The sequence below is a fragment of the Oratosquilla oratoria genome, chromosome 35 (genome assembly GCF_046742065.1).
Source record: "Oratosquilla oratoria isolate Oo_2021 chromosome 35, ASM4674206v1, whole genome shotgun sequence".
NCBI lineage: Eukaryota > Metazoa > Arthropoda > Malacostraca > Stomatopoda > Squillidae > Oratosquilla > Oratosquilla oratoria.
Window position 1 is genome coordinate 18477592 of NC_134811.1, and position 15000 is coordinate 18492591.

At 41.8% G+C, this 15000-nt stretch overlaps 1 protein-coding gene across 2 annotated transcripts in view; it reads right to left on the reverse strand.

Moving 5' to 3' along the window:
• Positions 1 to 7480: 7480 nt before the first annotated feature.
• The window catches only part of LOC143018578 (uncharacterized), a 24014-nt gene continuing 16494 nt past the window's right edge, over positions 7481 to 15000 (reverse strand). For both annotated transcript variants that reach the window (XM_076174066.1, XM_076174067.1), the window contains one exon: positions 7481 to 12496. In XM_076174066.1, coding sequence (XP_076030181.1) covers positions 8646 to 12359 — 3714 coding nt within the window. In that variant the 5' untranslated portion in view covers positions 12360 to 12496 and the 3' untranslated portion in view covers positions 7481 to 8645. The remainder of the gene's footprint in view (positions 12497 to 15000) is intronic.

The following is a 15000-nucleotide window of genomic DNA, read 5'->3' on the forward strand; positions in this document are numbered from 1 at the left end:
TCCACTGATGTTTCTTCTTTGTATATTTCTTCCCAGTTTTCTTGTTGGAAGAATTCTCTTATTTTATCAAAGTTTGTTTTTTCATACATCATTCTTCCTTTTCTATATTGTTCATTTCTTTTCATATATTTTTCTTCATTAAGTTCCAGTTCAATCAATATGTGGTCACTTTTACCTATTGGTGTTTTATATTCAATCTTGTCCACTATTCTAGGTTCAGATGTAATTATTAAGTCTAGCCTCGATGGTTCTTCTTCATTTCTATACCTAGTGTTCTCTTGTATCCATTGTGTCATTGAATGGTCAGTAATCATCTCAAGTAGAGCATTTCCCCATGAGTCATCACCACTCTTTACTGTCATTTCTTCCCAGCAGATTTCTTTGCAATTAAAGTCGCCCATCATAACTATTCTTCCTCCGTCTTCCATTATTTTAGTTAATGCTATCTTTGTGTCCTCTAACATACTTTTATATTCACTCTCCTCCCATGAGGCTGTTTTCGGAGGCACATAATTGATCACAAATTTTCTGCTCTTCTTATCTCTGTCTTCCACTTCTATCATAATCATCTCTACTGTATTCTTTCCATATATGACACCTTTCACGTTTATATCCTTCTTAGTCAGGAACATAACTCCACCCCCTTGCTTTTTCTCTCTGTTTCTAATCCAATAATTGTATGCATCATGTCCTACACTGTTGGGTGGTAGTGGGCCTTTTAATTTTGTTTCTACAATTCCCATTATGTCCGGTTCTTTTTCTTTCAAATAATCATTCAGCTCATTCAATCCTGTTATTAATCCATCTATATTTGTGTAAGACACTCCTAGTTTTCTGCCACTTCCATTGTGTTCTCCGTTTCCCTTATGTTTTTCTTTTGTATGTCGAACTTCCTTAGTTTCATGTTCACTACTCTCCAATAGAATCTCTCTTTCTCTGACTCCGTTCTGTTCTCGTTTTTTGCCTTAGCTTCCAGTCTTTTCTGCTTTTCTTCCTCTCTTTCCTCTTTATTCATTTCTCTTTTTATCCATATCTTTTTGTATTGTTCACTTGTTGCTAGTTTCCCTGTTTTGGATAAGATATTCTCTGCCGTTGTTTGTGACTTGAATTTGATCTTAATTGGTCTGGTCTTGTCTGTGCTATACTTTCCGAGTCTAAATTTCTCTTCGATTTGTTTCATAATTTCTGGTTCATCTTCCTGAACTGATTCTAGTAATTGGCTTACTTTTTCATTTTCCTCTTTGATTCTTGTGGTTCTGTGTTGTGTTTCTCTTCCATTCCTAATATAATTATACATTTCTTCTTGTCTGCTAAATCCCTTACTATATTCTCCTTTTGTCTCATCACTTTAATAACTGAGTCTTCAGTATGTTCTTTCAATTGCTGTTTGACTATGTCAGTGAATGAAACCTTATTTCCTTCTTGGGTTTTCTTCCAATTTTTACTTTCTTTAGCTATCGTTTCTCTGTTTTCTTTACTATTCTTCTTCAATTCCTCATTCTCCACCTTTACCTCTCTTAACTGTCTTTTTAGGTCTTTTATTTCATCAGTTAAGTTTTTATTCGCCTTTTCCAGTTCTTCCAATCTTTCAACCCTTTGTAAAATGGTGTTCATATGACCTAACCTACTCTCCAAGTCCTCGATCACCTTATCAACCTTCTTCTCTAGTCTTGTCAGTCGGGGGGGGGGGGGTTGTGTCTCCCCCACTCTTTTTAAATCCCTTGAAAATATTTTCATCACTTTCTACTGTATTGTTCCTATCTATACTTCTAATCTTTACATTCTTATTAGACATTCCGTCGTCCTCCAGCTCGTCTTGTGGTCGTTTGTTTACTTTACGGCGGTCTATTTGGACCAAGTCCTCTACTTTCTCATTACCTTCCATTTTCCCAGCAATCCCTCCCCTTCTCCTCTTTCCTTACTTTCCCACTACCCCACGAGCAATTTCCCCCCACCCTGTAAATACAAAAAGGCACTTCTCTTTGCGTTGGGATCCACAATCTGCACTTTTCTTCAGAACGTTCTTCAAGCCGTCCGTTCGTTGAAAGTGTGTGTGTGTGTGTGTGTGTGTGTGTGTGTGTGTGTGTGTGTTCTTTCACGTCCCAAGGAAGTTAGTAGGAGATGGTTTATCGTGTGTCAATATGTACAATAAAAAATTGGAACGCTTAGTTTCACTTAAAGACACATATTTATCATATAACTTTTATTCTTTATTTGTTATGTTATTCGGTACATTAGGTTTAAGGTATGAATACTTTTTGATTGTTTAAGGCAGTACCGAGAGTAACTTCTTCGCAATCTCCTCTCTTAGCCAGAAAAACATCTGTGAGACCTAACATCAACTTAGAGACAAGCAATAGTGCATGTTCATTCCGATAAAAAAATAATGTTGTAATCAGTCCTTAAAGAATATGGTTAATTGTGGCATGAGGTGATATTTTCATGTCCTAATAAAGAAGTTGCCGAAATTCTGTTTTCTGATTGGCGTGCACACCTGTGCGTCTCGTGCATAGGTGATCCCCATATTGCCTAGGCAGAAGTCATAAGAACATAACATAAGAATGAAGGAGACTGCAAGAGACCATAAGGCCTACACTAGGCAGCTCCATATCCATCACCATCTGTCATCCCCATCCATAAAGTTGTCTAATCGTTTCTTAAAACAACTGATAGTTTCAGCGCTTACTACATGGTCACTAAGTTTATACCATTCGTCGACCACCCTATTAGTAAACCAATGTTTGCCTATTTCCTTTTTAAATCCAAATTTGTCCAGCTTATAACCATTACTGCGAGTCCTGCTCTGTTGTTCTAATATGATGACATTGTTTGCATCACCCTTGTTAAAGCCTTTGATCCACTTGAACACCTCTATTAGATCACCCTGCGCTCTGCGTCTTTCCAGAGAGTGTAAGTTAAGGTGCCTAAGCCTCTTTTCGTAATGCAAATTTCTGAGTCCATGTATCATTTTGGTCATTTTTCTCTGTACTGATTCTAGTGAATTGATCCATTCTGTAGGACGGAGACCAAAACTGTACCGCATAGGCAAGGATGGGTCTAACTATCGCGATAGAGTTTAATAATTACCTCTGCATTTTTATTCATTACCGTCCTAGCAATGAAACCTAATGCTCTGTTGGTTTTATTCTTGGCGCTAATGCACTGTTTCCTGGTTTTAAGGTCCGGACTTACTAGAACTCCCAAGTCTCTCTCGCACTCAGTTTTCTCTAAAAACGTGTTATATAAGCTGTATCTATTTTTGGGGTTGTGTAGCCCTACGTTTAACACGCTACACTTAGAGATATTGAAGTTCATTTGCCATTTCACCCACCATGTGAACAATTTGTTAAGATCATCCTGCAGAATCTCTGCGTCGTCTCCTGACCTAATTAGGCGTCCTATTTTAGTGTCGTCCGCAAACTTACTAACATCACTATTTATCCCGTCGTCTAAGTCGTTTATGTACATAATGAACAACAAGGGACCCAAAACCGAGCCCTGGGGGACCCCACTAGTAACATTGCCTCATCTAGATTTTACTCCATTTATGGTTACCCGCTATTTTCTCTTACTAATCCAAGCTCTAATCCAATCTAACATTTTTCCTCCTATGCCATGGGCTTTGATTCTATTTAGTAGTCTCTGGTGTGGCACCTTGTCGAACGCTTTGCTAAAATCAAGGTAAATAAAATCGTAATTATCATTGTTATCTGACGCCTTATATACTTTAGTGTAAAAGGATAGAAGATTAGTCACACATGACTTACCCTTGGAGAAACCATGCTGTGAATCATGAATTAAATTATGTCTTTCGATGTGTTCTCTGAGTCTATTTACTATTACTGATTCAAGCATTTTTCCTATAACCGATGTCAAACTGATTGGCCTGTAGTTGCATATAAACGATCTATCTCCCTTCTTAAAAACAGGAACAACGTTTGCTTGCCTCCAAGCAGTAGGCACAAAACCAGTGTCTACTGATTTATTAAATATTTCAGTTAACTGGTCCCAGATTTCAAATTTACACTCCTTTAGCATTCTCGGAAAAAAAATTCGTCTGGACCCGGGGATTTTGTAGCTTAAGTCTTTCAATCTGCTTGACTACTTCTTCTTTACTAATGCTGATATTAGATAAACTACTTTCTTCATCCCCTCTGAAAATCGGATTGCAGTCAGGTACTTTATCTAACCTCTCATTAGTAAACACCGATAGAAAATAATTGTTAAACTCCTCACTCATTTTTTCCTCCGACTCTATCATTACATTTTCATCGTTTTTAATTGGCCCTATTCTTTCGTTATTTTTTGTTCTATAGAGATGAAAGAAACCCTTTGGGTTGGATTTTGCTTGACTGGCAACCTTAATTTCATAATTACGTTTCGCTGTACGTGTATTCTTTTTAACCAGCTTTGCCATTTAGTTATATCTTGATCTAAGGTTAGTTTTCCCGTTTTTTTTTATTTTCACGTAAAGTCCTCTTTTCATTCCGATCTCATGTTTCAATCTGTCCGTCATCCATTTGTGAGTATTACTACTTTTCCGTATTGACTTCAGGGGGATAAATGCATTTTGTGCATTAATAATTCAATCAGTTAGATTGCTATACATTTCATCCAAATCGCTGACCTGTCTGTTGAGCCCTCGCCCCCAAATGACCTGATCCAAGGTATGCATATTACTCTCCGTTACCCGACCTCTGGTCATAACCTGACCCCGGTCACGCACCGAGACTCGACAATGTCCGAAACGTCCGCGTGATTTTTCATATTCAATTTCAAATGGGTTTTTATATTGTCAAAGTTTGCTCTCCTGAAGTCTGGTACTTGGACTTTATTCGTACTTTTTAATTCTTCCCAAATAATATTAAATCTTATTTCTTGATGATTGCTAGAGCCTAGACTATCTCCCACTTTTACGTTACTCATTAGCTGCTCATTATTAGTTAAAACTAAGTCCAGAGTATTTACTCCCCTCGTAGGATCGGTAATCACTTGTTTAAGGGAATTATCCTGCACCACATCTAGGAATTTCTTTGTTTCTTGATTTATTAAAGTTTCCCAGTCATTGTTTCTATAATAAAAATCTCCCATGATTACAACGTTTTTGTACTGGGACGCTCTGTGAATTTCATGAATCAAGGGATCAGTCTGCTCAATGCTGAGGTTAGGAGGTCTGTGCAAGGCGCCAATAATAACTTTCTTATTCTTGCCTATACTCTCTACCCAAATGGATTCCGTACAGTCCTCTTCCTTAATCGAATTGTTGATAATACAGTTTATTGTATTTTTAACGAAAATTGCTACACCTCCCCCACTCCTGCCAGCCCTATCCTTGTGAAAAAAATTATATCCTTCCATTTCGATTTTCGGAAGGAAATGTTTATCAGCCATGTTGATCCAGGACTCAGTAATAGCTATAATATCGAAGTTCTCTACGCATGCTTTACCTCGCAGCAAATAAATTCTGTTAACTATGCTTCTGCTATTTCTATAGTAAACTTTGAATTTATCTTCCCTCCACCTGCTTTGGTGATTCTTTTCATAGTCCCTCTCTAAGTTGTTTCTATTGCCTAAACTAAATTCCGATACTTCCCCCCCTACTCCCACGTAATCTACCCGAAAAAAAACCCTGTAGGATGACTACTTCTCGCTCAAGGGATTCAGCAAGGAGCCGAAATCCTCTGGGCGACAAGTGCACCCCGTCTCTTGTATATGGATGATTCCTACCGTAAAAGCGGTCCCAGTTGTAAACAAATGCCCATCCATTGGCCTTACAATATTTTGCCAGCATACAATTCATTGCAATAACCCTGGAATGCCACATGCCTCCAACTCTACGCCTCGGAAGGATTCCACATACAACAGGAACACCTCCCGTATTTCTAATCTTGCCTAGCGCATCCCGGAACCGCGCAAACAATTCCTCACTCCCTAACTTACCTATATCATTGCCCCCGGCACTTAAGCAAACTACAGGGTCCTTACCTTCCCCTACTAAACACTCTTCAATCTTATCTTTAACATCTATCCCCGCGCCGGGGAAACACACCTGCATCCTATGTTTCCTATTTTTATCGCAGAAAGCCCTGTCTAAGTACCTCACTTGACTGTCTCCTGCAACCAAAATCTTACCTGTGGGCAGGGATCCAGCGTCTGCCCTTCCCTTCTTCTCTTGAGTTTCATTTGCTTCTTCTTCCTGCAGATTCGCTAGTGATTGAAACGAGTTCTTGCAAGCGAGCAAGCGAGCGGGGCTGGTGAGGACTTTTTTTCCACTATTCCGCATTTTTTTTTTTCTTTTTTTCTTTTTTGTCGTTTTTCATCCAAACTCATAGCTAGTTTTGTCTTCCGTATTTTGGGCTTTCGAGCAGAGAACACGATTCTCCTCTTTAAGGCACTTTACAGCATCCTTCAAGGCTTCAATTCTACTAAGTAGAGATTGTACCTCATCGGCGATGAACACGGTAACACAACCACTCGCCATATCACTATTTGAAGCAGCTACCCGGATGACCTTACCTGACTGACGACTACTGCTCTAAGTCATTGTTTGGGTGACCTAAATTCTTTATATAACTGAGGTATCTTTAGTGGACAATAATGCTGCAGGATGTTTGTAATAAATGTTTCTTGATAAGAATGATATTAATTTTTTTCCCACGAAAAATAGCAAAGAAGCGTAGCACATTGTTCTTGTTCTCTGTGTGAGGATGCTTGTGCCAAAAACATAAGAAAAAGAATCTGCCTTGGGAAATCACACAATCAAACTACACTGGCAACATGACGCCTTTTCCCTTGAAATTTGCAAGCTCGATGTTTTCAGATTAAATTTTTTCAGTTAGATATTGCATGCCTAGGTAAGTACTGTATATCTATCCTGTCAAGCAATCGATCAATTGATTATTTGGTTATCTGTCATGGTGACCCTTGACCGACATCACCTGCCAGCGACCCTGGTTTCAATCATATACATATACAGCAAACCCTCGATATACTGTAACAGATAATATGGAAACAGGGGTCTATCGTTATATCCGAAGATTCGCTATAACCGAGGATCCTTTATATCCGATGGAAATGGTGGACAAATCCGTTATATTCCGAAGTTTGTCCGGTACTAGAAATTAGTAGGATTAGAAATTATGATAAACCCTCGATATAACGGACGATATGGGGAGAGGAGTCTGTCGTTATACACGAAGATTCGTTATAACCGGGGATCCCTCGCTATAACGGATGAAAATCCGTTATAACGAGGGTTTGTCCGGTCAGTTTTTTTTTTCCGTTATATCCAATATTCGATATATCGAGATCCGTTATATCGAGGATTTACTGTACGTCATCAATACTATAACACTCAATCTTGTTCACTGATGCTTCTATGGCCTCTTTCATCTCCTCTGTTTAACTTTTATGTTTTACTTACTTGTCTCTAACTGAATCAGTCAAAGATATGTTCCCGTTGGGTTAAGAAACACAAACATGACCAGCAACACCCTTTATTGGTTGACTAGCTTGGCACAGACAAGTGGATGTTATAATAATTTTCGTTTTTCTGCATGAGTCGTTGGTAAACTTCTTTAATAATTTATTCTCGCTTCCCCCTCATTTTTCCCCCAATACATTTGAGTAAATGATAAAGCAAGGTTGAGAAGTTCTTCATATTATGATGGGTAAAACAGTCAAAGCTATGGAACAGACTCAAAAAACATAGAAAGAATCATGGATTTCATATACACATACATCATATACGGAAAATGAAAGCATCCACAATTGTTTGTTTCTGGTAAAAGAATGATAATTTGAGGACCCTGCTTTGGCAGTTAGCACCTAAATCCCGAGGGAGCAGATATACAATGATGACTTGTATGTCCCATAGGAACGTGCACATGTGTATAGAAGTGAGAACATGCATGTACTAATGAATGTACATGAAACGTGTAGGTTTGTGTACGCAATGACCTCGTCATATGGCAGAGGTGAGGATGAGTATGTGATGTATATGAAGACCTGAGGCACATGTGCACGGGATGCTTTGTAATCGGGCTGGTTAAGGGTATGCTTGATATGCTCCTTCAATGCATCTTTACATAATATACAAATTATCATCTCGTATCAAAGTCAATATGTACTGTATATTTCCTATAATCTATCCCCTTCTTATCAAGTACATTATTTCCCTAGCAATGTATATTCTCGTTAGAAATGCAGTAAACAGCAAAGGTATCTGTAATTATTATCTTTTCTTTAGAAGAGTAAAACTTGTGGGAATTTTTTTCAAGTTCTGAAGCACCAAAAATAAGATTTTCACTGAAGATATGCTGGGGATGATGAAGATATTAGCCACTTGAAAGACATTGCACAAGAAATGTCAGGAGATATCACATTAGAATTAGTTTGTACTTTGTTCAGCCATCTTTGACTGAATAGATTACCTTGGTCGAAATACGTCCTTTGCCACTATGGGTCCGTACAGTGTAATATCCCAACGGTATCCGATGAGAAAATCACAGTACAAAATTACTTTTTCGTAGGGCCAGTTTCTTTTATACACACTATATATATACAGGGCAGGAGTATTCTAACGTTAATGCGGTGTGACACTTTTAAAACACTATCACATTTTCTCTTTCTGAGGACGATCACCATCATACTCCAGTTTCTTCACGTGCCCTCTTAGATGTTGACTTTCCCCCCTTGTGTAGCTTTTTCATTTGCCCGGTGTCTGCCGAGGAGTCACGGATGCCTTCGGGGTTGTTAGTCCCCTCGGTGTTCGCACACTCCGAGGGGAAATCCGAATGTAAGGCTAGGGACGAGCTCGGTCTGGAAGATTCTGGTGACTGTGACGGCCGGATCTGTGACTCGGTCTGGGTGGCACCATTTGACGTCGAAAACATCGTGCGAGAAGTACTGGAATGAACCGAGGTGACACAATTGAGCTTTGCGGAGCTGTCGCTGTTGATCAATGGCTCCGTAGCCATCAAACAGGACTGTTGCTGCCGCTTCGAATGTTGGTGTGAACCGTTTTGACCCTTTCCCTGACGCCGACGAGGACGATGCCCACAGGGGCGGACTGGGAGGTTTTTATTACGCTGCTGGCTTTGAGCTGATTCACACGATGCATTGTTTTCGATCGTTACATAATTTCCTTGTTCACTAGGAAAACCTTTGTCCTCGCTACTCAATGGACTATATTGATGACCGTGTATAGATAGGTTACTTCCTTCTAGCTTATTGAGAAGTTCGTCCCTTGACTGAGTCTTGCTAATATCGTTAAGAAAATCTGAGTTGATTTTGAGCATATCAAGGTTGCTGAGCCTGCCGTCGTCGACGCCGGATCTCAAGTCGCCTTCCGTGTGCCCTGGGCTGACGACATCCACTGAACCAGGCATGATTTCGTGGTGAAGATTAAAGCGGAGAGGACGGCGCGAGGGCGTACCAGGTTGAAGGACGGGCACCTGCGGCGAGGTCGTCAGGACAGCGGAGGCGGTCACTGAGTTCTTGTCAGCTACCTCGTCGGAGTGGTGGCTGACGTTGGAGCACACATCCGACACGGATTCTTGTAACGATGAGGACGTGTGTTCTTGAAACCCGTCTTGGGACACCGAGGTGTCTGTCAAGTACTCCATGTTGAGGTCAGACTGGGGAGGGCCGGACACAGCGCAGGCTTGAGGAACGAGGTGTGCTCTGAATTGTTCCCTCACGTGCCGGGGCAGGGTAGGGTCCCCCCCGTTCTTGTTGTGTATACCAACGACCTCCTCTGTATAGGCTGCATGCTGCCTGACTTTCGCTCTCGGGCCAGTGAGTTTGTGAAGTGAAGAATACACATTGCCGCTGCCAGTGGTGGAGACAGAGGTGGGTTGATGGTAGTAGGAAGCTACTTCAAAGTCTTCATACATTCGTATATCAAAACTATTGGCTGCACTTATAGAAGAGCATGTACTTTCGTACTTAGACCACTCAGAATCATTATTATGAGACAAAACGTCCGTTAAGGAGCAATCTGTAGCGCTCACTTCACTCTGGAACGATGCCATGGAATCTTTCTTTGTATTGGAATACAATTCAGAATTGATGCGGTTTTGGAGTAAATGTTCGAATTGCCCTGAACTGTAAGGATCATTGTAAACATTTGCATTCTTCAAATCCTTTTGGCACTTTTTCAGAGATCTGTGGGCGCCATTTTGTTTATTCCGTTCGTGTATGAATTCTTTCACTTTGGGCACCTTTGAAGGGGTTTTCTTAGGGTTTTCTGTATCATCACACGGTCTGTCCAGGTTCTGTGAGGACTTTCGGAGTATATCCTTTATGTTTTTCTTTGGATCGACTTGAGTCCTGAAGCTAACGGATCCCGATTCGTTGAAGACTGACGAGGAAGGATGAGATGATACGTTGGATGGAGCTCCACCACCACTCTGGTTCCAAAAAATATGAATGTCAGACGTCGTCGAGTGAAGCGTCGCTGATTTACTAAAGGAGTGCCTCTTGTTGGTGGAAGTGATCCCCGCGTTGACTCTCCGTTGAGTGAGAGCTCGTTGAGCTGTAGACACGTCCTCGTAGTCTCCCTCTGAGCCTCCTGTCTGGAGCGTGAACTGGTGAACGGCTTGGTTCGTCTGGCAGATCGTAGGATACATATCGTCTAGCTGCCTCTTACTGCTGAAGCTACCCTTCCAGCTCTCTTCAGTCCCACCTGCGCAGTTATTGCAAAACATGGAAAGCAGGTACATTTCCTTCTTTCCATTCCCACTGCTGCTACTTTCCTTCCTGTGCTTTCCCTGTGAGTTTCCAGAGGGTAGAGCCGATGCTACACCTATCAAGGTCCACATGAGGATCTCGAGTAGGCGACTGGCTGAGTGGTAACTGTACCAGGGCCATGGCTGCGGCTTGTGATGGACCCAGAGACCCTTAAGAGTTACCATTCCGTAGGCCTGAAGCCCCACCAAAAGAAGACCAGTCACTGTGGCTGCCAGGGTGATCCTGGCTCCTCGACTCAACGATGGTCGGGGAAGGTAGCTAGGAACCATGCCCCCTTCGAGATGAACCCTGGTGAAGGTCATCCTCACGAGCTCCCCCTGCTGGCGCAGTGCCACTCTCTCAACATTGCTGAAGGCCCATACGTAGCCGACACAGAGGGCGGCGCCCCAGACGGCTGTAACTGCTTGGACAACGACATGGAGAGGAACAGTCTTAACACCCATGACTCCAACGACGACATCGACAGCTATACTAAGACCCAGGTGGAAAGTGACGATGGTGGCGAGAGCAAGAGGAGTTTGGATTGTGGGAGGGAGAAGGTGCGTGCGAGTGGCCTTCAGAAGAGCCAGAATGAGAACAGCGAGAGCACCGACCAAGCAGGGAGCTCCCGTGTTAAAGAGGACATATGAGAGAGGAACAGGGAGCTTTCCTTCATAACTGTATGGGTCATGAAAGAGGGACACACTCCTAAAGAAGGTAGCGAGAAAAAGGAGGAGGTGGATAGTGACGTAGTACCCTCTCGGGAGAAGGTGACTTGAAACATAGATCCTCGCGAGACAGTAAATGGAGAAAAGAGTAAGTAAACTATAAAGGGTAGCCACGGTGTAAATGTGGACCTCCCAGGCAACACCCCAGGCCTGTCGTGCCAGGATCCAATCCGGAGTTGGTTCTCCCCAGGGCCCTACATTTTGACGGAGCACTTCGTGAGTAGCAAAGTCATCCCCCTTGGACTTGGTGTCGAATGTATTGCCTTTGTTTTTGCCGTCAAAGGTCTTCGAATCACCGGCGGGACGCACAACAGACTGCTGAATGTTGACATTGTTAGTGGAACTCTGTGTCACCAGGAGCACATTATCGTAATCGCTTTGTTTCGTGTAATCATTACGGTTTAGTTCGTGGTCTTTCAGTGTATTGCTTTCCTTAAAAATATTCGAAGTCGAGTCTCCGGTAGATGTGGAAATGACGTTCATACCCGGCGTGTGCACGACGACCTCGGGGATCTTATGGTATTTGTGGCCTCCATGGTGTTCCTCGCCCAGAGCCATGTTTTCCTGTTCCATCTCTTCAGATGAGGGAGAGATGGTGGAAACTCCATAAGCAACGCCCCGGAAGATGGCTCCCAATTTGTAATCGATCAAGCTATCGTTGGCCTTCCGCTGGGGAGTTATCTCTGTCCACTTTGAGAAGAGTCCTTGGTTGTTCTTGTTCTTCGGGACTGTGAGAGGCGAGGACCTGAGACCTACCTGGCCGAGGGCCGGGACCACGAAAGCGGACCAGAAAACCACGCCGCCAAAGAAGAGTCGGAGCTGCTGGTGGTGGTTTTGATGGTGGTGGTGATAGGAGGGGTTGGAGGTGTGGAATATGAAGAGGCGTGACAAGAATACCATGGTGAATGTAAAGAAGTGAATAGGAGGAAGTGGACGGGTGTTTTATTTGAGCCGCCGGGCAGTTTCCAAGGCAGAGAGGGAGTTCACGCTAGATTTGACTGTTCCTCCGTCTTTCTCGAGAACTCGGTCATCTAGAACTGGAAAGAAAAAGAAGGGGACTTTAGTCTTTCAACATTTTATGATGACCACATCTAATAGAAAAAAAATAGACGTAAAATATTCATACTAATGCGTGATATTCCACTCGTAGTCAAACCCTCATATGGAGCTTGCCCTAGAAAATTTTCCTTCGTGACGTACCATTGTTAAACGAAATTGTCATGTTAATTATTTTCTTTCATTATTCAGATATTTCAAATAATCAGAGCATCATGCATTGTTTCACAAGAAATTTACATTTATCAATTACTACCAATGTCACAAATAGTTTGCAAGCAACATAAATATTTTCGAAGGGAATAATAAACTAAAAAAATATTTTTTTACAATCTAACGTTGTTTCTACTAACTCTATATGTAAAACTCCGTGATGTCCGTCTGTCACAGCCTCCTACATTATTACCATCAGTCTTAGGATTGTAAATTGCCAAGGTTGGCGAAAAAGAATACCAGAACGCACACACGAGCACACAAATACAGAGCGAACATATACATATTATACGCACATACACACACACACACACATAGTCAAATGACCCCGTATACATACACGTATTTTTGTGTCATTATGACACTTTGGAAATAAACTCTTCTACTGGGATTCGAACCCTCGCCTGAGCGGCTTGCTTTCTATAAGGCGAAGACCGTACCGTCACACCTTATAGAAAGTAAGCCGCTCAGGTGAAGGTTCGAATCCCAGTAGGGAAGTTTATTTCCAAATGTCATAATGAGACAAAAACACTTGTCGGAAGACTAGACTGCATAAAGGATTTGATGAAATACAGTACATACCACGTTTCACCTAGGTGCCCTCGGCGGATCGATTGGAACGTGAACTAAGTCGTTTCGTTTTAAGGGTCATGATTGCGTGACGGTACGGTCTTCGCCTTATAGAAAGTAAGCCGCTCAGGCGAGGGTTCGAATCCCAATATCTGTCCGTTTGTGTGCGTGTATATAAACGTGCATATATACGGGCTCGTTTGACTGTGTGTGTGTGTGTGTGTGTGTGTGTGTGTGTGTGTGTGTGTGTGTGTGTGTGTGTGTGTGTGTGTGTGTGTGTGTGTGTGTGTGTGTGTGTGTGTGTGTGTGTGTGTGTGTGTGTGTGTGTGTGTGTGTGTGTGTGTGTGTGTGTGTGTGTGTGTGTGTGTGTGTGTGTGTGTGTGTGTGTGTGTGTGTGTGTGTGTGTGTGTGTGTGTGTGTGTTTGTGTGTTTTCTGATGTTTCTAGCAGCCTTTTGCTTTGTAAGCATATAGGAACTTTAAAAATACTAAGTACTATGAGGATTCACTTCAACTTTGAACACGCGCTAGCGTGTTAAAAAAAATAACATGCCAAAAGGCTTCTTCTCACTTATAAGAGAAGTATCCAAACAAGGCATGCAACCTCCCCTTATCCCACTCCTATCCGTCACTCAATAGTTACCATTCTATATTAGCTCCTTCCAACTCCCAGGGCCAGACGCAATTCAGAAAGAAGAGACGACAATGAGAAATTCCTCTTGGGCACAATAATTCATGCTCCATTCATAGCCATTCTCTACTCGTACCCCCTTGACTCTTGCTTTCCTGCTCAACAGACATTCTCCCTTTACTTAAAGCCTCTTTCAACCTATCCATCCATCTCAATTTAGGTCTTCCCCTCATGTCCACTGTACCCCCTTCTTCCTTCCACATACTTTTTTCTTACTCTTTCCTCACTAATTCTTTTTGTGTGCCCAAACCATCCAAGTATTTTTTTATCAGCCATATCTGTCAGCTCCCTTTCTACTTCAGCTATCCTCCCAACTTTCTCATTTTCCACTCTATTAATCGTAATACCCACCATACTTATTAAACACTATCTGGAACACATTTAGATTTTCTCTTCTCTATCCCACACAGTGTTGTATATACAATTACTTCTTCATACAATTTTCTCTTCGCTTTCATCACCAGATAACTATTTTGCATGACTTTTTTCGTTCACACAAGGTATTTACTTGCTTCCCTCACTCTACAGATTACCTCCACCCCACTCCTTCATCCCCTACCACATGCGACCTAAAAATGTAAAATTATCCAATTATTCTGACCTTATTACTTTAAGATTTACCACCAATTTTCTCCAACCTTACCAGTTGTTAATTTCGTTACGTCAACTTCCTTTTACCGACTTTAACCTGAAACTTCCTCGTACCAAGTATCTTCCCTATCTCCATCACCAACTTAAATGGAACATTCCCTGGCCCCAGCTACCAACGTAGTGTCATTTGTAATAAACAACTGGCTCATCTTCCACTTCACTCCTGTCTCTCCTACCGTCTTCAATTCAATGCCTTTACAATTACTTCCCATATATATACTTCACTCCTGTCTCTCCTACCGTCTTCAATCCAATGCCTTTACAATTACTTCCCATATATATAATACAATTACTTCTTCATACAATTTTCTCTTCGCTTTCATCACCAGATAACTATTTTGCATGACTTTTTTCGTTCACAC